This window comes from Delphinapterus leucas, chromosome 2 (assembly GCF_059928025.1).
Source record: "Delphinapterus leucas isolate spDelLeu-1000000601 "Yukka" chromosome 2, BTC_Dleu_Yukka2, whole genome shotgun sequence".
Classification (NCBI taxonomy): Eukaryota; Metazoa; Chordata; class Mammalia; order Artiodactyla; family Monodontidae; genus Delphinapterus; species Delphinapterus leucas.
Genome location: NC_143130.1, coordinates 159,863,558 through 159,887,989, shown reverse-complemented (window position 1 = coordinate 159,887,989; position 24,432 = coordinate 159,863,558). Strand labels below are relative to the sequence as shown.

The 24,432-nt window shown below is 41.5% G+C and overlaps 1 protein-coding gene across 11 annotated transcripts in view; it reads left to right on the top strand.

The window, feature by feature from the left end:
* STON2 (stonin 2) overlaps positions 1-24,432 on the top strand; it is a 136,652-nt gene that overhangs the window by 50,501 nt on the left and 61,719 nt on the right. For 2 of the 11 annotated variants that reach the window (XM_089908048.1, XM_089908047.1), the window contains exons 1-2: positions 10,892-13,066; positions 17,461-17,663. The exons of 4 other annotated variants lie outside the window; for them this stretch is intronic. Coding sequence is in view for 1 of the 7 variants with exons in the window: in XM_089908046.1 (XP_089764172.1) it covers positions 10,771-10,882 (112 nt within the window). In the remaining 6 variants the exon portion in view is untranslated. 5 more of the 11 variants (XM_089908050.1, XM_089908049.1, XM_089908046.1 and 2 more) reach the window with 4 other exon arrangements.

Below are 24,432 nucleotides of genomic sequence, written 5' to 3'. Positions count from 1 at the left end.
CTGGGATGGCGCACCCGTTGCTGTAGGGTGTTCCCACTCCACGTGTCTTGCCCCTTCCCCATCTTCCTTCTGCATTATTTCTGACTTAGGCTTGCCAGTGGTTCCTTGTGCCAGCCTCGCTTGTGGAAGTAACATCAGCCAAAGTGCTTCAGCTCCTGATAAACAAGATATGTCCCTCTTTCCTTCCAGGTGCCCAGGGAGGGTGTTTTGGCAAAGTTGAGAAAGACGTGGAAGTAGAAAGAGAGGAAGGTATGAAGAGCTTGCTTGAGGCCTAAAATCCTAGCTGTCGGCCCTCATAATAATAATAGGTGGTGGTTGTCACTGTTTTAGAGGTTCTAGAAAGTTGGTCAAGATTCTAAATTATTTCAAGCCTGGATGATGAAATTAGCACCTTTCCCAAGTCCTTTGTTTTGAAAGCTCCATAGTGTGTGGTGGGATTTGAATTGTGGCCTAATATTTAAGTAAGTGAAGTGAAGGAAAAAAGTAGTCAAGCCAGACAAAATAAGCAGTCTTTCAACAAATCGAATATTTCACTTCTCCATTATAGATGCTTCTTAGATGCACGCTTCCAGCAGAAAGGAAGTGGGTATCGGATTTGGCCAACTACTAACGCCCTGGCACAGTCACTTCCCGAAGGCTGGCTGGCTGGTTTGACGGAATCGTCTCTGGCCTCACTGCCACGCGTGAACCTTGACATCCCTTCTAACTGGGGCTCGCTTAAGAGTAGAGTGAGCTGCAGGTGCTGTGTAGCATCCTTCTCACTGATGAGCCTCTTGGCTTTAGAACAGAAACTTTGACCAAGACATATTTTACCATCTGCTTCCAAGAAGAAGAAAGGGAAGTCATTTGGGAACAGGTGTGCAAACCAAGCTCTTTTCTTTAGACAGAAATGTGAATATCACGTGTGACGACAAACGGATTCTCTGCTTTTTGAATGACCTACGAACTTCCTGATAAATGTGGGAAAATGGAACTAGAGAATCTGTTCAAATCTGGAAAATAAAATCATATTGCTACTAAGTAGCTCAGTATCATGGAATCTGAAGAACTGAGCCTCACCGGGGACCAGAGCAGGTAGTTTGCCAAGGTCCCAAGTGAAGCTCTTTGTAAAAAATTATTTATTGGAGTATAGTTGATTTATAGTGTTGTGTTAGTTTCAGGTGTCCAGATAGTGAATCAGTTCTACATGTACATATATGCACTCTTTTTAAGATTCTTTTCCCATATAGGTCATTACGGAGTATCGAGTAGAGTTCCCTGTGCTATATAGTAGGTCCTTATTGGTTATCTATTTTATAAATAATAATATGTATATGAGTCCTTAGTATGGCAGTTCCTGCCTGAATACCTAACTTTGAAGGATGCAGTCACTAGAGAGGCAGCCCATTCCATGTTCAAGCCATGTTTACTATCTACCCACTAGTCCTTTGGCAACTAACTGCCTGGTTTGAACACTGGCTTCCATACTTATTAGCAGTTTGACCTTGTAGAAAACACTTAACTTTTCTGAGCTTCAGTTTCTTTGTCTACAAAATTAGAACAATCATAGTAGTAATTTCATAGGATTGATAAGGTGAATGAGAAATGTATTTAATGTATTTAATACATTGCTTGATACTATAGGTGTGCTTAATAGATGTCAGTTCTTCCAGTATACTGATAACTGTTATTATAGTTATTGTCACCACGCCTTGGATCTATAAAGGATAAACCCAATCTTTTTTCTGTATGACATCTTCTTCCTTATCTGAAAAGAGCTAAATATCGTCAGTCTCAGAAACAGTTTACAGTTCAGCTTAGTTCTACAAAGGTGACAAAAGAAGTTCAAGGCGCTGAGGTAGGTTTAATATACTCACGCCCATTTGGAGACCTCAACAGTAAAATATGTTTAATTTTCGAATAATGATGACTTTTTTCCTGGAATTTATATCCCCAGAAGAGCGATTTTAAAACGCATAAATAAAATAAGTCTAACAAGGCAATGGTTCAGTTTTCTTTGCTGGATTAAAAAATAGTGCTTGCTTATGATGTATACAAAGTACTCTTTTTCTGTCATTTATGTGCTTAGAATCTTGGACATTTTAGAGTGTAAATGTGACTTTTTTCAGAATCATCTCAAATCTGCAAAGCCAGCTGGATATCCTCATTTGCTAATAAATGATATCAGACAAATACGCCCATCACTTTGAGACCACAGGGGATGTGGCCTAAGAGAGCTGTTTGTGGCAGCAGCCCTGTGAGAGCCATGGACTCCACCAACCTCGCCGTCCCCAGTGGTGACATGGGGAACTTGCTCAGGAATTTGGTTTTGACAGACCCCGGGGGGCTGGGAGAAATCCAGCCACTTTAGAGTAGCTGGGGGGTTATAACCCCATACACATGTTTATGATCCATTTTATTGCTGACTTTTGGTTTTAAAGGAGGATCTGCTGTGTTGTTTGAGAATAAAAATCAATCTCAGACAGCCATGGGGTTTGTTCCCTGGGAAGATGACAGGCCAAATCTTCATTAAGCTGTTGAGGAATGAAGGAGGGCGGGCGCTCCCTTTTCCCTTCCCACAGTGGCTGGCAGCAGTGAGGCGAGGATGTGTGGGCTCCTGGGAGCCTTTTGTTTGGTTTCTATGGCTGTGACCTCGATTAGCTGCTCTGTGTGGAGAGGAGGGAGGATGCAGCTTTTAACCCTCATTCGGCAGCTTCAACGAGGTCATCTTTTTCTCCTCTGTCCAAGCATAGAGAGATGCATAGAGGCAGCTTTGTGGCATCATTTGAGGGTCTCTGGTCAGAGTTCATTGCTCATACTGGTGAGTGATGGATGCAAGTAGGGGAGAAAAAGGGCTAGGGACTAACAACTTTACTTAATACTTTTCTCTCCCCTCCCTCCCAATAGGGTGGAACTGTGGTCACGCAGAAAATCTATGCTGGGGTCACCAAGACAGGAGATGCATACCAGCTCTGCCCTTTCTAGGCAGCTTCCCAACCCCTGAAACAGGGTTAGTGCTACCTGAGGTGAGAGCCTCTGAATGGAGTAAGTAGAGGAGCAGATCTAAAGTACTTAGCACAGTGGCTTGCACATAGTACTCCTGTCCACATTTCCAAAGATGGGAGGGGCTAAATTATCCTGGTTGCTTCCAGCAAGCATCCAAAGCATTTGTGGCAGTCGTGAAGGAACAATAAAATTCCAGAGGCCTTTTATTTGCTCTAGCCCTCCAGTATTATACACATGGCAGTGTACACATGCACACACACACACACACACACACATCTCTTTTTCAGGTGCTGGTGCCTCACAGGTGGCTCTTGCTATGTTTTGCCCTGTGGTCTTGGTGGTGCCATTTCAGGGTGAACCAATAGGAAATGAAGAAGCAGACCCTATATGTGAGCAGAACTCTTAGTCATACTCTCTTCTGCTTCCTTCCTTGACTTAACATAATCACTAGGCAACTTGTTATGGCTTGTTTTCCAGAAAGGTCCAAAGAAGTCTATTGCATCGTCTAGTTTGTAAGGCCAGCTAATCCTGGGGCATGGTGGGCTTTTGAGTGGGTGCTAACAGATGGTGTGAAAGGAGGTAATTCCTGCCCTGGGGGAACTAACCTGGGAAAATAAAACTAGCACACCTGAAATAATTAGCCACCAATTACGTGCTAAATCATGTGCTACTGACCCAGCGTTAGTGCAGTGGGGGTGAGGGTAAATTGGAGATTGGTGAGGGTACCCGTCTCCCGAGGCACCTAGTGCTGTGCCTTGTGGGAGGATTGAGCAATGTGTGTGTGTGTGTGTGTGTGGATATATACGTATATATATAAACTACATGCGTATATACACATACACGTGTGGCAGCTTTTCCCACATCTTTTTTTTAAAATTAGATCAGAGTTTTAATTTTAAGTATTTCATTATAAAACATTATTATAAAATTAAAAGACATTTTAAGGGAAACAAAAAAAGGAGCCATCCCCAATCCCACATCCCCAAGACAATTAATTTATCAAAAAGTGTAGCTCATTCTTAGTCTCTTCAGCATCCAGCCCAGTTCCCCGGCACGGAAAAGGGGCTGAGTGGATGTCTGTGAATGGCCATACCACTAGTTCCTATACCAGGTATCTAGACAGTGACGTTACAGAGGGTGCCAGCCCAGCACCTCTCACAGGCTGAGTTCTTTACTGCATTATTGTGTTGACCTCTTTTCATAGTGTGAGGGGGGCAGTAGCAGAGGCTCAGCATGGCTAGGTAACTAGGGGAGTGCTTAGCAGCTTTTCCGTTAGGCCATCGAGCCTTCCTGAGATACAATAAATGTAGAGAGGTAGGTGCCTAGGGTAGAATGTTTCTCCCACTGCATCTGGGCAGTGTTAGTGTTTCTCCTTTACCCTGTAGAAGAGGATGTCACTGTTTCCCCCGCCAAACTTCTCAAAGAACATTCTCATTCCTCAGGTATCAGTGCCAACAAGTTCTGTGGCTTCTGTCTACCTGCTTTTCAGGTAAAGCAGGCTTACCTGTTGGTACTTGCACAGCTTTGAAGAGTCCGTCATGGGCCTAGTTGATGTAAGATGAACTAAAACTGATTCAACTTCTCCTGTCTAGGACCCCCTCCCCTCACCTTTGCTCTCTTTATCCCACTAAACAGTTTGAGCCGCAAGTAGGCTGACTGGTCCAGATCTTTGGTCTGGGTTCACTGGATGTATTAGCTTCCTAGAGCTGCCCGAAAAAGTTACCACAAACTGGGTGGCCTAAAACAAGGGAAATTTATTCTCTCATAGTTCTGGAGGCTAGAAATCCGAGGTCAGTGTGTCAGGAGGGCCGTGCACTCTCACAAGGCTGTGGGGAAGAATCCTTTCTTGCCTCTTCTAGTATCTGGTGCTATTGGCAATCCTTGGCATTTCTTGGTTTATGGTAGCATAACATCAATCTCTGAGTCCATCCCCACATGGTCTTCCCCGTGTATCTCTGTGTCTCCCTGTCCCTTATAAGGACACCAGTGATTGGATTTAGAGCCCACTCTAATCTGGTATGACCTTATCTTAAATAGATTACGTTTGCAAAGACTGTATTTCCACATAAGGTCATATTCACAGGTTCTGGGGGTTAGGACATCAACCTACCTTTTGGGAAGATACAGTTGAACCCAGTACACTAGGTGAGCCTTCAGTGTACCTCAGGCCAAGTCAAAGGTAATAACAGTACTGATTTATCGTTCTTATGGAGAAAATTGATTCCTTCTTACGTCTCTAGTGATGTAATTGAGTTGATCCTGTTCCTCTCTCTTGCCCCAACCCTGTGGGTCACCAACAGTACTTATTTTCAAAATAGCCAACTGGAATAATTATTATCCTGGAACAAATAATGCCCATTTCCATTCCTTTATACGATTAAATGTAAATTCATGAGCAGAGACTTTGCTTTGTTCACTTCTATGTCCCCAGCATCTTAAAGCCATCATCAGCTTGGGACAAAGTAAACCCAATGTCCCTTTATTTATTCACCCAGGATTTATTAAGCAACTAGGTCTGGAGGAGACAGTGCTGCAACTAGTAGTAACTACATTTTATTGAGCATCTACTCATTTTTTGGACACTGGAACAGGCTCTTTGCATACTTTATCATGAATCCTCACAGAAACCACAAAGTAGGTATTGTATCCCTATTTTATAGATGAGAAAACTGGGTGTCAAAATGTTAAACTTTGACCAAAATCATAGAACTCATAAGAATCAAGTATGAATCTGAATGATGTACTGTGGACCCGTCTTTCTCTACCCTTGGAGTGAAGATTTCGGGATGATGTTTCCCAGTTGTTTTCCCCAGAAATCTAATTGAGTAGTTTTTTTTTTTTTAACTTGATCATCTTTTCAGTATAATAGATTTTAATAAAATATGTAGATAGAAAGGAACTCTGATATACTGTCTAACATAAAGCCTCATGGCCAAAAGCAGAAGTGGGAAATAGATGCTTTCATTTCAGGCAAATATAAACCTTTAATAATAATAGCATCCCAATTAATAAATGAAAAAGTAATGGGAGAAAATCACCATTTTCCAATCCCTATGAAATAATACCTAGGCACTGATTCTCAATGGCCGCTAAGAGGTAATCGAAAATCAGAGGTAATCGATATGAGTTGCCTCCTGATGGAAGTACACAATGCCACCTATCAATTTGCTATTCTATCCAGAAATCAAATATGAATTTCATCAAGCCTCTAGATCTAACTATGAATTCATGGAAACACGGGGGGCAGAGGAACTTGTTAAATCACAACATCATTAAAATGTGGATTGTGGGACAAACTATATGAAAAAAGAACCAGGTTCTTTAATAAATAGAAAGGAAAAAAAAGATGAAAAAAGAACTTTTATATTAAAAAAGACAACATTTATCAACTAATTGCAGAATTGATTTGAACAAAGTGCAAAAAAAATCTTTGAGACATTTGGAGAAATTTTAATACTTACTAGATATTGGATAATATTAAGTAATTATAGTTTTTTGCTGTAATATTTTGGTTAGGCTTATAAACAGAATCCTTATCTTTTGGAGATACATGTGGAAATGTTTTTGGATAAAATGATGTGATACTGGGAACTTGCTTCAAAATAATGCAGAGTGGGTAGGGATATAGGTGAAACAAGGTTTGAATGCGTTGATAATTAAGCTGGTGATACATACGTGGAGGTTTGTTACACCTTTCTCTCCACTTTTATATATGTTTGAAATTTTCCATCACAAAAAAATTTTTAAAAACGTTTTATAATTATTGCTAAAAGGAAGTAGTTCAGAGGGTCTGATAAAACAAGAGGAATGAAGGAAAAAAATCTGTGTCCATATGAAAAATAAGCTGGTCCATTTTCTACTGGAATTGTGTTCACCTACTAGTTAGTATTCTGATGGACCTGCTCTGGGAACAGCAGCTGAGTAGGCCATGGGCTGGGTGATCAGGAACAGCAGAAACAACTTAGTTCCTCTTTTAAAGCAATTGTCATGCTCTACCGCCAGCACATTTAGAGCTGAGAGCAGTGATGGTCACTACTGATATTCATGCTGTTACCTGGAACTCTGCCGTTTAAAGAATGTTTCACATACTTCTTTCAGTTAATCGTCAATCACAGCCAGTGAGGTAGATGATATTATCGTCACTCGAGAGACCAGGAAGCTGGAGTTCCGACCTGTGAGTTGACCAGAACATACGTAGCGGAGCTGGCACCCCAGCCCTGTCTCGGATGCCATTAAGCACTGCTGTTCCTTCCTTACTCCTGATCTCACAGCAGCCAAAGCAAGCATTTCTTTTAAACGTGTGCCTTTGTCAGAGCAGGGCTGCGCTACCTGACTTCTTTCTGGATGGACAGTCGTTACTGAATATAATTGAGAGTAAGAAACAATGCACTGGACATGAAGGTTATGCTAAATTAGAGGGCAGGACAGGGGACAAATACCCCCCACTTGAATAAGCTCCTACCATCTTCTAGGTGCTGTGCTGAAATCTATCTTCTAGCACTGGGGGTGGGAGTCAAAGCGGAAGAGGGAAGGAGTTAGATCCTCCGTCCTTTTTTTTTTTTTTTTTAACCCTTAGGGTAAAATGCATAGCATGCAGTCAACTGTAACCACATTAAGGGAATGAGAGTCTCTCCTCTTCCTCCCTTCTCTCAGTTGGCCCCTCTGTGACTTACCTCACCTTCAAGGCTTTCCTTGCTGGGGAAGAAGGATGGGGAATAAAAAGAGAGAGATTGGCAGGAGGACCAGGTCAAAGCATGGGCACCCCGAACCAAGCTAAGACCCTGAGTGATTTCCCAAACTATAGAGGTGTTCTGCAACTATGTTAGGGGAAAAAACCTGGTGGACTGATGTTGAAGGTCTCTGGCTTTTTTAGGAAAACGTATTGAGAGGGTAAGAAGGTATTGATTCCCTTTTTCCCTAGACAGTTTTTCTAAGAGAAATGAGTCAGTCAAATCATTTCTCAAATGACCTTTTAAATTCTAAGGAGGCAAGAAAAGCTATTTCTAATTAAATATTTAATGCGTGTTCTAACTTGTGTACTAATATCATGTCAGGTTTGTGATACAATATATTCTGTGATACAATGTACGTATAGAATATGTTGGAGTCCCTCGTGTAGTCATATGGGGTTCAAATGTGTGCACATTTAAAAATTGTTTCATGACTGAGACAATGTAACAGGGTATGTGCCCAGAAGTGACCCACACATTTTCTGGATGTTATTTCATTAATCAGTAAAAAGGAAGGGTTGTAGGGACTAATCTCTCAAAAACTCTGAGGCATGGAACATCATTCTGCTATTTTAAATGAGATTTGTATCTCTGTTTTACAAGATCTTATTATATCTGGAATTTATAGGAAGCCAAGGTCAGGTGTTGGAACAGAACCCCCAATTATCAATACATTATCCTAAGGGAAAATGGCCCCCACTTTCTAGTGCTACTTTGAGGAATATATCGTGGCAAAGATTGGGGTTGCTGACATCATGTTTACTTTGTTGATAGAACTTCAGGCACTTACTGTGCACTCAGAGATGGCTCACTCAATCTGAAAATGGGGATAATAATAGCACATCTTCAAAGGATTGTTGCAAGTAAGGCTTCATCGAATTAATATGTACAAGAAATATGCTCGAGTGGTTGCTGCGGTGTCATTGTCATCATCGTTGTTGATCCTCACAATGGCTGGTAGTGTGGCTTAGGTCTTAGGGTCCTCTCCATCCTGTACACAAGGGTCAAGTGTGGGGTTAGACAGAGCTGGGAAGGGAATCCAGGCATTCTGACACTGAGTCACCAAGCATCCTGTGACCCACGTAGGGGACCCTTTAGTAAAGCAGTAATCCTATATTATAGATCTACCTTTTACTTTTTTTGACTCTGACTTGCTAGTAGCAATTCTATATGCTGATACGGAAAATCCCAAATACATTATTAAGTTTAAAAAAAAAGTGCCAAATAACACACCCTGGTTATACTTTAATCCCAGTTGTGTTATTTTTAAAAGGGTATTCATATATGCTTTACAAACACAAACATTTCTGAAGCGGGTACATAAAAAATTCCTAACAGTGGTTACCCCTGGGGAATGGGAATGATTGCTAGAATAGGTAGATTTTTACTTTTTATTTTATATCCTTATATACTGTTTGAAATTGTTTGTCATGAGTTTTTTTATGTTTAAAAAATTTTTTAAAAAAGAAAAGAAAAAGGAAGCTGTGTTAGTCTGTTCAGGCTGCTATAACAAAATACCACAGACTGGGTGACTTATTATATAAACAACAGAAATAAGTTATTTCTCATAATTCTGGAGGCTGGAAGTCTGAGATCAGGTAAGGGTCCTCCTCCTTGTTGTATCCTCACGTGGTGGAAGGGCTCCTTTATAAGAGCACTAATGCCATTCATGAGGGCTCCACCCTCATTACTTAAGCATGTTCCAAAGGCCCCACCTCCTAACGCCATCACAGTGGGAACTGGGTTCCAGCATGGGAGTTTTGGGAGGACATCAACATTCAGAGTAGAGCAAAGGGGGAGAAGAGTCCAACAAATAACCCATTTCTGTAAGTGTTTCGCAAACCCAGAAGATCTCCTTGTCCCAAGTAGACAACCTTTGGGAAAGGAAACATGACACTCGAAGTCTGGAGCTAGGAGATTCACAATATATATATTAGCATATTAAAGGTTGTGAGGAGCTACAGTAAAGAAACCTGCACAGCACTTTTTTTTCATCTTTATTACACCTATTAGTATCCTGTAGAATTACATTTCATGGCACAGCAGTTTTGGAAATGGTATAAAAATTTAAGAAAAGGTGACTTAGTCTTCTGTCAACTGCGAGTAGAAGAAAGGTGAGTATTTCTTCAGGAATGGTGGGAGAGGTGCCTGGTGGTCCAGTGGGACGATGCTGGGTCTTAGATTCAGACACACCTGGGTCCAAATCCTGAGTTTTCCATTCACTAGCTGCCTGAGCTCTAGCTAGGTTACCTAACCTCTGGGTCTCAGCGTGCTCACCTGTGAAAGAGGAAGAGGAATTCCTGAGGATGTTTTCAGGCATAAATGAGATAAGTACCTGGTTCTAATAGGTGTTAGTTCTCCTCACCCTTCTTCATCTATATCCTTCTATTGTGATACCGCTGTGCCTTTGTTCATGAACACCCACCTTTACCAAAACAAAATACTGAAGGATTCCCTCCATTTATATCAAAGGCCAGGCTCTCAGGTAACAAGTTCTTGCATTTTCAATGTGACTCCATTTCTAAAATCTTGATTTTCAGATACCTATTTCAAGAATGTGCCTGATAGAGAAATTCATTCTCTAAATCGCATCTGGGTTTGCCTGCTCCGGGTCATTCCAGGCCCAGCACCAAGGTTGCCTGTTACTCTCATTTTCTGTGCCAGGATTAATGCTCAGAAACAGTGGAAACAAATTTCAGGGTTAAATGTAAAAGTATGTGCAGGAAAGCATGGTCTTTTCAGAGTAACCTTTGCATTGAGCTCTTGGAATCTAATTTCCCAAGTGTTGTTTGCCTCCCCAAAGTACCCACGCTTGTGCAGATTGAGTTGAAAGTTCAGGAAGTATTAACAAAAGGAATCGGAAGCAAGATCTCTGAAGAATCTGCCTATCTGCGCCTGGCCTCTCTCCCCTCCTGGGTGTGCCCGCCCCGCCTGGGAAGGCCAGTGAGTAACCTGCGCATTTTTTTTTTCCATCTTGGCCCTTCCCACCCAGACTAGAGAACTGAGTGGCAGACAGGCAGGCAGGCAGGCGGCGGTGAGTCCTGTTCAAGCATGCATGGAGCATACCTCTACCTGCACCCAAGTCCTGGACCCCTCGCCACCCTTCCCCCGCCCCAGGAGGAGCCAGAGCCCCGGCCACGGTCCACAGGGGGTTTTTGCCCCCCACGGTAAGGGTTGCCAGCAGTGGAACCACTTCATTTTATTTGCTTTGGTGTTGGCTTTCCTTTTCCATTGTGTTTAGATGGGAGAGTTTCTGATAGAATTGAAGGTGTTTTGTTTTGTTGATTGGCTAGTTCTCAATGGTCCCAAGACAAAGGCACGTCTTCTCGCGCAGGGTTTATTAGGACTTGTAATCTGATAGCCTGGCCTTGAGCAAAATTTAACCTTCTAATTACCTCTGGTTAGTATAGTTTACCCTTTGGCCCCATAGGAAAAAAAATTACATTGCTTACCAAATGGGTTTTGGAGAAGGAAAAGTGGTAAGAATTGTGAGCATTTTAATACATGGGCACCTCTGACTAATTGAAAAGTAGCTTAATTGTTACCATAGCTTTAAAATAGACCAAGATGACATTTTGTCTCAAAACTAAAACTAGTCAACAGAAAACCCTATTTTCAGTGTCCAATGAAAGATACCAGCAGAAGGGTTTGAGTCAAAGAGTTAAAAGATAAGTTGGTTCCATTAAATATACAGGAACATGGAAGTATTGAATTAAATCTGTGGTGCTCTGGGAAGAAAAGTCAGATGTTCAATGTGGGATTCATGTGGCATTTAACGGAGAAAACTGAGACCTTTGTGTGGTGTGTGGAGAATTCTTTGAAGAGAGAGTCAGAAGGCAGATGGAGGAGGCTGGGAAGCAGGTTTTTTGCATGGAGCTAGTGCCAAGGACTTCTCCCTTGATTGCTGTGGGTGAGAGTAATTCAGAGCAATCAAGCGCTGCATTGTTAACAGGCTTCTGAGTTTCAAATATTTATTCTAAACACAAGACGTTGATTGCACTGGCATGTGAAGGAATAAAACTGTTGCCTCTGGGTCCTGGCCTCACCCAAACTTTAATACCTAAGGAGATTTCAAGAAAAATGTCACAGGAAAGACAACATTTGTGTATGTGTCACGTGAATTTGGTACTATACCAGTATAGTACTGTATATTTGAGACGGCCCTATTCTTTTAACAGCCACGAGGAATTACATCGTCATTAGATAGTGAAGATGATGCACTAAGCGATTTTGTAGGAGCACGGCCTGGGAAGCTGTAATAGAAATTGCCCAAACTGGAGGCACTTACAAGACACATGTGCAAGTTTGGCCAGTGCCCAGGTATCTGCAGAGGCAGCCCAGGTTCTTTCTTGGCACCGCTCTGCAGGCAACTGAAGGATTCTCTATAAGGAGCAACCTGTACTTCACATGTCTTGGTTTTTAGAGCAGCAGTAAACAATAGCCCTGAAAAGTACTGTACCCAGAGGGTATGAAGTCGTGGTATGTGTGTATTGAAGTGGGAAGGGGCACAGGCAAGGTGACTGTCCCCTTCTTAGATAGCATACCTCTCTTCTAAGTTTCAGGAAAGTACAGGGTGGCTTTTGCTGAGCAGAAATCAGTAATTCTTCATCATTGTCATTATCACTGTTCCTGTGGTGATAATGCCAGTAGTTTGCTTTCTTACAGCTCTGGATTCCCCTTGGCTAATGAATCAAAAGCATAGATTGACTGGGGCCCAATCAGCCAGCTCATTAGAAGACGTCCAGGAACGCCACTTATTTTGTTGCCAAGTGAGCAAGAGATGGAGGTGGGAACCCTTATGATGATTTTACCTAGAGATGCAGGGTTTCAATTTGTGACTCTTTTCAGTGATGATTGAAAAACAAACAGACACCGCTTCAGGCCGCCTGTGGAGTTAACAGTACTGATAGCCATTCTGGGTCTCACAGGCACTTGCGCTTTGGATCCTAAGCATTACAGTATAAAAACATCACCATTCTTACCAAACCTCCTTCTCTCCCAGATCCAGTGCTTAGGAAGAGGATAAAGTTCTGAAGAGTGTGGGCAACGTTTCTTCCTATAGAGGGCCTGTTCTAAATGTTTTCAGAACTTCCTGGAATTTCTACATAAACTAAAATGAATGCAATATCTTCTTGAATCTGGCTTTTCTGAGGCATCTTTATGGTAAATTTATCATTTCTTTTTATTTCATTGTGTTTTTCATCCACTCCTGTTTGTTAGTCTTTGAAGCAGTGATCCTACCAAGCAGAATGAAAACTGGCTGTATTAAACGGGAACCAAACCGTGCACTTGAGACAGCTTTGCATTTGAGCAGGGTCTGCTTTCTCCTACACTCTCTAAAGAGCCTTCAGGTACTACCCAGCCCTGGCCACTTCTCTGCCAGCCTGTGTTTTCTGGTTTCTGCAGCTCTTTTCTCTACCACCTCCTGCTGTCCCAGACCTCACAAGTAGGTATTTAGAGAATTCAAGGGGAGTTAACCAAAAGGTCCTGGTGATTTTTCCAAAACACAGAAAGCAGCACCTTAGTGGTAGGGATGCTATAATAGCTGCTGCTACATCCCAGCCAGGCTGCATACATCTTAGGGCCTGGGGCAAGGAAGATAGTTGTGGATTCAGCCATTGTAGTTTAGTGCATTTCCTCGACAGTCACAGTCAGGGCAAGGGTGATGAAGTAGGGAAGTGGAATGAAGAGGGCTTTGCCAGCAGCTGGTGGCAAAAATATAATTAGCCTCAGCCTGTAATCTTCAGTGAGCTCCAGCTTCCTGCTCCTCAAGACTATTTGCTCCTTTTGTGTTATCTTTTTTTCTGTCATATTTCTTCTGCGTTGCTTCTCCTCGTGTTAACGGTTTGGGGTCCCTTGGAGGATGTAGCCCTGGTAATCATTCAGTCACCTTTCATCTGTAGGCATATCCTCAGCCAGGAAGAGACATCACAGAGAGATCTGTCCTAAAACAAATCCTCGTAAGGGTGGCATGTCATCTAGCATCATCTTTAAAAACATCAAAGGATAAAATAAAATGTGCTAATAGATTTCTTTTGCTTTAGTTTGAGACCAAGATCGTGAGGATTAAGATGTGTGTGTGTGTGTGTGCGTGTGTGCGTGCGCGCAGGCAGGAGTGGAAATGAGGAATATCAGATGAAATGTCAACCTGAGAATTTTATAACTTTGTGAGCTTAGGGTGAAAACTTTGGCCCACACGTAGAAATCACATTTGGCTGGAGCCGATATTTTTCTTCCACTAGGTTGTATAGTAAATTGATTGAAAAAATGGCCCCAATTATTTCCCTCTTTGAATCTAGACCCTTGTGATGTGATTTTGTAGCTTCTCTTACCAAGAAGTGGAGTCTGTTTCCCCAGCCCTTGAATCTGTGCTTGGCCTCATAACTTACTTTGGCCAACAGAATGTGCAGAAGTAAAGGTGTGCTTGTGTACTGGTCCCCAGCCTAGGTGTTTTTTTTTTTTTTAAAACATCTTTATTAGAGTATAATTGCTTTACCATGGTGTGTTAGTTTCCGCTTTATAACAAAGTGAATCAGTTATACATATACATATGTCCCTATATCTCTTCCCTCTTGCATCTCCCTGCCTCCCACCCGCCCTATCCCACCCCTCTAGGTGGTCACAAAGCACCCAGCTGATCTCCCTGTGCTATGCAGCGGCTTCCCACTCGCTATTTTACATTTGGTAGTGTATATATGTCCATGCCACTCTCTCACTTAGTCCCAGCTTACCCTTCCCCCTTCCCGTGTCCACAAGTCCATACACTATGTCTGCGTCTTCATTCCTGTCCTGCCCCTCTGTTCTACAGAACCTTTTTTTTTTTTTTTTTTAGATTCCATATATATAATATGTTAGCATACGGTATTTGTTTTTCTCTCTCTGACTTACTTCACTCTGTATGACAGACTCTAGGTCCATCCACCTCACTACAAATAACTCAATTTCATTTCTTTTTATGGCTGAGTAATATTCCATTGTATATATGTGCCACATGTTCTTTATCCGTTCATCTGTTGATGGACACTTAGGTTGCTTCCATGTCCTAGCTATTATAAATAGAGCTGCAGTGAACATTGTGGTACATGACTCTTTTTGAATTATGGTTTTCTCAGGGTATATGCCCAGGAGTGGGATTGCTGGGTTGTGTGGTAGTTCTATTTTTAGTTTTTTAAGGAACCTCCATACTGTTCTCCATAGTGGCTGTATCAATTTACATTCCCTCCAACAGTGCAAGAGGGTTCCCTTTTCTCCACACTCTCTCCAGCATTTATTGTTTGTAGGGTTTTTGATGATGGCCATTCTGACTGGTGTGAGGTGCTGTCTCATTGTAGTTTTCATTTGCATTTCTCTAATGATTAATGATGTTGAGCATTCTTTCATGTGTTTGTTGGCAGTCTGCATATCTTCTTTGGAGAAATGTCTGTTTAGGTCTTCTGCCCATTTTTGGATTGGGTTGTTTGTTTTTTTGTTATTGAGCTGCATGAGCTGCTTGTAAATTTTGGAGATTAATCCTTTGTTAGTTGCTTCAGTTGCAAATATTTTCTCCCATTCTGAGGGTTGTCTTTTCGTCTTGTTTATGGTTTCCTTTGCTGTGCAAAAGCTTTTAGTTTCATTAAGTCACATTTGTTTATTTTTGTTTTTATTTCCATTTCTCTAGGAGGTGGGTCAAAAAGGATCTTGCTGTGATTTATGTCATAGAGTGTTCTGCCTCTGTTTTCCTCTAAGAATTTTATAGTGTCTGGCCTTTCATTTAGGTCTTTAATCCATTTTGAGTTTATTTTTGTGTATGGTGTTAGGGAGTGTTCTAATTTCATTCTTTTACATGTAGCTGTCCAGTTTTCCCAACACCACTTATTGAAGAGACTGTCTTTTCTCCATTGTATATTTTTGCCTCCTTTATCAAAAATAAGGTGACCATATGTGTGTGGGTTTATCTCTGGGCTTTCTATCCTGTTCCATTGATCTATCTTTCTGTTTTTGTGCCAGTACCATACTGTCTTGATTACTCTAGCTTTGTAGTATAGTCTGATGTCTGGGAGCCTGATTCCTCCAGCTCCGTTTTTCTTTCTCAAGATAGCTTTGGCTATTCGGGGTCTTTTCTGTTTCCATACAAATTGTGAAATTTTTTGTTCTAGTTCTGTGAAAAATGCCATTGGTAGTTTGATAGGGATTGCATTGAATCTGTAGATTGCTTCGGGTAGAAGAGTCATTTTCACAATGTTGATTCTTCCCATCCAAGAACATGGTATATGTCTCCATCTGTTTGTATCATCTTTAATTTCTTTCATCAGTGTCTTATAGTTTTCTGTATACAGGTCTTTTGTCTCCCTAGGTAGGTTTATTCCTAGGTATTTTATTCTTTTTGTTGCACTGGTAAATGGGAATGTTTCCTAAATTTCTCTTTCAGACTTTTCATCATTAGTGTATAGGAATGCAAGAGATTTCTGTGCATTAATTTTGTATCCTGCTACTTTACCAAGTGCATTGATTGGCTCTAGTAGTTTTCTGGTAGCATCTTTAGGATTTTCTATGTATCGTATCATATCATCTGCAAACAGTGACAGCTTTACTTCTTGTTTTCCGATTTGGATTCCTTTTGTCTCTTTTTCTTCTCTGGTTGCTGTGGCTAAAACTTTCAAAACTATGTTGAATAATAGTGGTGAGAGAGGACAACCTTGTCTTGTTCCTGATGTTAAAGGAAATGGTTTCAGTTTTTTGCCATTGAGAATGATGCTGGCTGTGGGTTTGTCATATATGGCCTTTATTATGTTGAGGTAAGTTCCCTCTATGCCTACTTTCTGGAGGGTTTTTATCATAAATGGTTGTTGAATTTTGTTGAGAGCTTTTACTGCACCTATTGAGATGATCATATGTTTTTTCTCCTTCAGTTTTTTAATATGGTTTATCACGTGCATATATTGAAGAATCGTTGCATTCTTGGGATAAACCCCACTTGATCATGGTGTATGATCCTTTTAATGTGCTGTTGGATTCTGTTTGCTAGTATTTTGTTGAGGATTTTTGCATCTATGTTCATTGGTGATATTGGCCTGTGGTTTTCTTTCTTTGTGACATCTTTGTCTGGTTTTGGTATCAGCGTGATGGTGGCCTCATAGAATGAGTTTGGGAGTGTTCCTCCCTGTGTTATATTTTGGAAGAGTTTGAGAAGGATAGGTGTTAGCTCTTCTCTAAATGTTTGATAGAATTCGTTGGTGACGCCATCTGGTCCTGGGCTTTTGTTGGTTGGAAGATTTTTAATCACAGTCTCAATTTCAGTGCTTGTGATTGGTCTGTTTATATATTCTGTTTCTTCCTGATTCAGTCTCGGAAGGTTGTGCTTTTCTAAGAAATTGTCCATTTCTTCCAGGTTGTCCATTTTATTGGCATAGAGTTGCTTGTAGTAATCTCTCGTGATCCTTTGTATTTCTGCAGTGTCAGTTGTTTCTTCTCCTTTTTCATTTCTAATTCTATTGATTTGAGTCTTCTCCCTTTTTTCCTTGATGGTCTGGCTAATGGTTTATCAATTTTGTTTATCTTCTGAAAGAACCAGCTTTTAGTTTTATTGATCTTTGCTATTGTTTCATTTATTTCTTTTTCATTTATTTCTGATCTGATCTTTATGATTTCTTTCCTTCTGGTAACTTTGGGGCTTTTTTGTTGTTCTTTCTCTAATTGCTTTAGGTGTAAGGTTACGTTGTTTATTTGTGATGTTTCTTGTTTCTTTTTTGTTTGTTTGTTTTTGCAGTACACGGCCTCTCACTGCTGTGGCCTCTCCCGTTGCGGAGCACAGGCTCCGGACGCGCAGGCTCAGCGGCCATGGCTCATGGGCCCAGCCGCTCCACAGCATGTGGGATCTTCCCGGGCCGGGGCACGAACCTGTGTCCCCTGCATCGGCAGGAGGACTCTCAACAACTGCGCCACCAGGGAAGCCGTTTCGTGTTTCTTGAGGTAGGGTTGTATTGCTATAAACTTCCCTCTTAGAACTGCTTTTGCTGCATCCCATAAGTTTTGGGTCATCGTGTTTTCATTGTCATTTGTTTTAGGTATTTTTTGATTTCCTCTTTGATTTCTTCAGTGATCTCTTGGTTCTTTAGTAGTGTATTGTTTAGCCTCCATGTGTTAGTATTTGTTACAGATTTTTTTCCTGTAATTGATATCTAGTCTTGTAGCATTGTGGTTGGAAAAGATACTTGATATGATTTCAGTTTTCTTAAGTTTACCAAGGCTTGATTTGTGACCCAAGATATGATCTATCCTGGAGAATGTTCCATGAGCACTTGAGAAGAAAGTATATTCTGTTGATTTTGGATGGAATGTCCTGTTAATATCCATTAAGTCCATCTTGTTTAATGTATCATTTAAAGCTTGTGTTTTCTTATTTATTTTCATTTTGGATGATCTGTCCATTGATGAAAGTGGGTTGTTAAAGTCCCCTACTATGATTGTGTTACTGTCCATTTCCCCTTTTATGGCTGTTAGCATTTTCCTTATGTATTGAGGTGCTCCTATGTTGGGTGCATAAATATTTACAATTATTATATGTTCTTCTTGGATTGATCCCTTGATCATTATGTAATAGTGTCCTTCTTTTGTCTCTTGAAATAGTCTTTATTTTAAAGTCTATTTTGTCTGATATGAGAATTGCTACTCCAGCTTTTTTTTGATTTTCATTTGCATGGAATATCTTTTTCCATCCCCTCACTTTCAGTCTGTATGTGTCCCTAGGTCTGAAGTGGGTCTCTTGTAGACAGCATATGTATGGGTCTTGTTTTTATATCCATTCAGCCAGTCTGTGTCTTTTGGTTGGAGCATTTAAGCCATTTACATTTAAGGTAGCTATCAATATGCATGTTCCTATTACCATTTTCTTAACTGTTTTGGGTTTGTTATTGTAGATCTTTTCCTTCTCTTGTGTTTCCTGCCTAGAGAAGTTCATTTAGCATTTGCTGTAAAGCTGGCTTGGTGGTGCTGAATTCTCTTCGCTTTTGCTTGTCTGTAAAGGTTTTAATTTCTCCATTGAATCTGAATGAGATCCTTGCTGGGTAGAGTAATCTTGGTTGTAGGGTTTTCCCTTTCATCACTTTAAATATGTCCTGCCACTCCCTTCTGGCTTGCACAGTTTCTGCTGAAAGATCAGCTGTTAGCGTTAATATGTGTCTTGGCATGTTTCTCCTTGGATTTATCCTGTATGGGACTCTCTGTGCTTCCTGGACTTGATTGACTATTTCCTTTCCTTTCCTTTCCCATATTAGGGAAGTTTTCAACTATAATGTTTTCAAATATTTTCACAGTCCCTTTCTTTTTCTCTTCTTCTTCTGGGACCGCTATAATTCGAATGTTGGTGCGTTCAATGTTGTCCCAGAGGTCTCTGAGACTGTCCTCCATTCTTTTCCTTCTTTTTTCTTTATTCTGCTGTGCGGTAGTTATTTCCACTATTATATCTTCCAGGTCACTTATCCGTTATTCTCCTATTGATTTCTTCTAGAGAAGTTTTAATTCATTTATTGTGTTGTTCATCATTGTTTGTTTTCTCTTCAGTTCTTCTAGGTCCTTGTTAAACATTTCTTATATTTTCTCCATTCTATTTCCAAGATTTTGGATCATCTTTACTATCATTACTCTGAATTCTTTTTCAGGTAGACTGCCTGTTTCCTTTTCATTTGTTTGACCTGGTGGGTTTTTACCTTGCTCCTTCATCTGCTGTGTGTTTCTCTGTCTTCTCATTTTGCTTAACTTACTGTGTTTGGGGTCTCCTTTTCACAGGCTGCAGGTTCGTAGTTCCCGTTGTTTTTGGTGTCTGCCCCCAGTGGGTGAGGTTGGTTCAGTGGGTTGTATAGGCTTCCTGGTGGAGGGGAGTGGTGCCTGTGTTCTGGTGGATGAGGCTGGATCTTGTGTTCCTGGTGGGCAGCACTGCATCCAGTAGTGTGTTTTGGGGTGTCTGTGACCTTATTATGATATTAGGCAGCCTCTCTCCTAATGGGTGTGGTTGTGTTCCTGTCTTGCTAGTTGTTTGGCATAGGGTGTCCCGCACTCTAGCTTGCTGGTGATTGAGCGGAGCTGGGTCTTAGCGTTGAGATGGAGATCTCTGGGAGAGCTTTCGCCATTTGATATTATGTGGAGCTGCGAGGTCTCTGGTGGACCAATGCCCTGAACTCGGCTCTGCCATCTGAGAGGCCCAGGCCTGACACCCAGCTGGAGCATGAAAATCCTGTCAGCCACATGGCTCAGAAGAAAAGGGAGGAAAAAAATAAAATAAAATAAAGTTATCAAAATAAAAATTTTTTTAAAAAGTAATTTAAAAAAGAAAAGAAACAAAGAAGAGAGCAACCAAACCAAAAAATAAATCCACCAATGATAACAAGTGCTAAAAACTGTACTAAAAAAAAGGAAACAAAAAATGGGCAGACCGACCCCTAGGACAAATGGTAAAGGCAAAGCTATACAGACAAATTCACACAAAGAAGCATACACATACACACTCACAAAAAGAGAAAAAGCAAAAAATAATATGTATCTATATATATATATAAAAAGGGAAGAGAGCAACCAAATTAATAAACAAAGTTACCAATGATAATATCCTCTAAATACTAAACTAAGAGAAACATAAGACCAGAAATAAATTAGATGCAGACAGCAAACCCCAAGTCTACAGTTGCTTCCAAAGTTCACTGCATCAATTTTGGGATGACTCGTTGTCTATTCAGGCATTCCACAGATGCAGGGTACATCAAGTTGATTGTGGAGATTTAATCCTCTGCTCCTGAGGCTGCTGGGAGAGATTTCCCTTTCTCTTCTTTGTTCGCACAGCTCCTGGGGTTCAGCTGTGGATTTGGCTCCGCCTCTGCATGTAGGTCACCTGAGGGTGCCTGTTCTTTGCTCAGACAGGACGGAGTTAAAGTAGCAGCTGATTCGGGAGCTCTGGCTCATTCAGGCCAGGGGGAGGGAGGGGTACGGATGCAGGGTGAGCCTGCGGCTGCAGAGGCCAACATGACATTGCAACAGCCTGAGGCGCACCGTGTGTTCTCCCTGGGAAGTTGTCTCTGGATCACGGGACCCTGGCAGTGGCAGGCTGCACAGGCTCCCGGGAGGGGCGGTGTGGAGAGTGACCTGTGCTCGCACACAGGGTTCTAGGTGGCTGCAGCAGCAGCCTTAGTGTCTCATGCCCGTCTCTGGCGTCCGAGCTGATAGCCGCAGCTCGCGCCCTTCTCTGGAGCTCACTTAGGCAGTGCTCTGAATCCCCTCTTCTCGTGCACCCCAAAACAGTGGTCTCTTGCCTCTTAGGCAGGTCCAGACTTTTTCCTGGCCTCCCTCCCGGCTAGCTCTGGTGCACTAGCCACCTCAGCCCAGCCTAGGTCTTAAATGGCCTTGTATACCTTTGATTGCTCCCTTGGAATCCAGTCTAGTGACCATAGGGACAACTCCTGGACTCGCTTTCTGTGGCACTAAGACCCTTATCACCCCAGCTGATAGTGGTCTTCTACCAGACATGTGAGTGAAGCAGTCCTAGACCAGCTATCTGACCTTAGACACATGAGTGGATCCAGCAGAGATCAGACAAACTGATCCAGCTCCATAGACTCTTGAACAATAATTAGTGCTTATTGTTTCAAGCTACTGAGTTCTGGAATGGGTTATCATGCTAACAGTAAGTAATGGATACATGTGGTCATCTGGAAATAGTCCCTCTGTGTTCACTTTTGGGTCTTTTAATGTCATCACAAATGCTTAGTGCAACTCAACGTAAGAGATTCAGTCATATTGGATGGAGAGGTTCTATTAGGTGGGTGCATGGGTGGGGTCCCAGTGCTTATCATTATCGGCATTACTTTGAGACCTTTTTAACAACACAGACACCTGGGCCTTGTGCCAGAGTATTCAACTACATATCTATAGATGGGAACCAGGAATCTATAATTTAGAAAGCTCTGGTGATTGGCTAAGATTGAAAACCAATAATCCAATGGTCTTGTCAATTCCTTCCATCACTGAAAGAGGTTATGATTCCAGTTCACCTGTACTTAGGCAAAGAACACTCAAGTGGTTCAGAGTTCACTACTGACTTGGTGTACTTCCAGCTGCATAAGTAAACTTTATAATCACCTTTGAGCTAAAGCACATTGACCTGGTCTTAGATTGGAAAAAATTCACAGGTGCAGACTGATGCTGGCTGGAATTGTGTATCGTTCATCATTGCATCCCCTGGGATTTAGAACATGGTATGGACTCCATGAATAAATCTTGGGCATTAGGGATGTCATAGGACCCTGCTTTGAGGACCGTGTCGTGTAATGGGGGCAAAAATCAGAGATCCATTACTTGTTATGTGTTAAGACAACAAAGCAAAAAAAAAGCAAACTGTTTTAATTAATAAATTACAGATTAATTTTTGCTATGGTGGATGTATCAGTTAGTTGTCAATACACTAATGCTGAGTTACAAGCAACCACAAATCTCAGTGGCATCCAATAATATGCTTTTATTAACCCCCATGACTGTAGGTTGGGGTGGGGAGAATCAGCTGATCTTGACTGGACTTACTCGGGGGTGGCTTTACTCCACATGTCCCTCATCCTCCCCCTGGGACCAGCTGTTAGCTTGGGCATGTTCTTATCATGGTTGATGGCAGAGATACAAGAGCACAAGCCACAATGAGCAAACTCATTTCAGTCCTCTGGCTGTGTCATTAGTCTGTTAACATCCTGTTGGCCAAAGCAAGTCACATGGCCAAGACCATTGTCAAAGGTCAGGGAAATATATGTTTGCAGGGAGAAACTGTAAAGTCATGTGGCAAAGGACATGGATACTGAGAGGGGTGAAGAATTAGGGCTATTAAAAGTAAGATTCCATAGTGGGGGAGTGGCATATGAGGGGGGTTGTACTTTTTCCTGCTTAGAAAAGCTGGTGAAATCATAGGTAGATCCCAGAGTAACCAAGAGGCAGAAAGTGTCCATCTTCTGAAACTAGCCTGTTCCTTGTAATGAGGAAGTAAGCATCAGACTCTTTGCTACTATGATCTAGCCAATGGAATTTTAAAGGGAAAACAATTCCTGCAGGTACTTCAGACTTGATAGATACAGACATGGCACTGGAGTTCCAACAAAATGCTTCCATTTCCATTCTTGCTCTGTCCTCCAAAATGTCAAGGGTTTGGGTCACTGGGCTTGGCTGTGTATTTCCAGGATGGGCATTATTTGGGTGGAGTCATTAATTTATTGATACATCACACCATATCCCTTTGCTATCATCACTTTTTTCTCAGGCAAACAGAAACCAGTTTCCATCTAGTCTGAACACTTGGGACCTTTTCCTTTTTGACTGAAGTGAAAATGCACAATGTAAAAGTTGTGAGTTAAGTTTTATTTGGGGACCTTACTGAGGACTGTAGCTTGGGAGACAGCCTCTCAGATAGCTCTGAGGAACTGCTCTGAAGAGGTGAGGGAGGAGCCAGGATATATATGACTTCTTTTGCTGGAAAAAAACTTGTAGTCGAACATCCAAAGATTACTGCTAATCACAAAGAACAGACATCTCAAATTAATGATTTTAGTGTTTTTCTATGTATGGGAAGATGCAAGAATCTGGGGTCATTAAATACTTTTCTTAAATATGCATCTTAACTATATAGGGGCCAGTATATCCAAAGCACAGAATGCTTCCTGTTTTTCTCCATTCTGAATTCCCCTCAGGGTTCACTGTCAGTGCATGACTAGAGTGGCCAAAGACTTGATCCTTGTAGAAGTGGATTGGCATGCACCATTCTTTTCTTTACGTCCCAAACCCTACTCCAGCGTTGCAGTGGTTAAAAGAGATTTGGGTGAATATCCCTTCCTGATGGCCCATTTTCCCTGATGTGTTTCGTGAAAGGCTTATACCCTGTGCCTCTGGTTGAAGCCAGTGTTCTAAAAGATGATTGAGGTTCTCAGGGCAGAAACCCTGTTTTACAGCGCTACTAAGAATGATAACAGAGTACTTTATTTCAGGCATTGCTGTTGATCCATGTGCCTTTGGATCTATGTGGTATATCAAATTTACCTTTGAGGAAACTGAGGTATAGAGGTTTATGTGACTTCCCTGAGACCGCATCTTACTAGCCAATCGAAATTAGTTACCTGTCTTCTTGGTTTTTCAGCTTTTGCTTGGCAGTCCGCTCGATGCTGCCTTGTTTCACAAAAAGCATATGAGGATATCATTACCTACCAAGTTCATCCTCCTAAGATAACCTGCCTTCCTAGTATTTGTGCTCCATGGGAAACAAGGAAGTCTAGCAGGAAGGTATTCAATAACATGAGATTTTACACCACAAAGTTAGGGAGAGTAGGCTGGATTTCAGGTCATTTCTAAATTGTATTTCCTGAGGTTTCTTTGTTACTCTCTCTTGACCAGAGAAATCAATTGGGGTGAAGGCTGTTTAGAAGTCCTCCCAGGGTTCTTAGGACTGTGCTTCTTTCATGTATTTTCTGAGCCCTAACCTGCTATTTCTGTTCCCTGGTGACAGGTCAGCAACTGCTTGCTATGTTCTCCAACAAACAATCCTGTTTCCATTTTATGTGGAAAACTGATTTGATTAAATAGCTCATTTAAACTAATGCTTTGTAGGAGGCATGATGTGATTGGAATATACATTACTAGTGGTATTTTTGTCAAATGAACACATGTAAACAATCAAATAATTGCAGTTGTCTGCTGCAACTAATGTATAAGCTGGTTTTCTTGG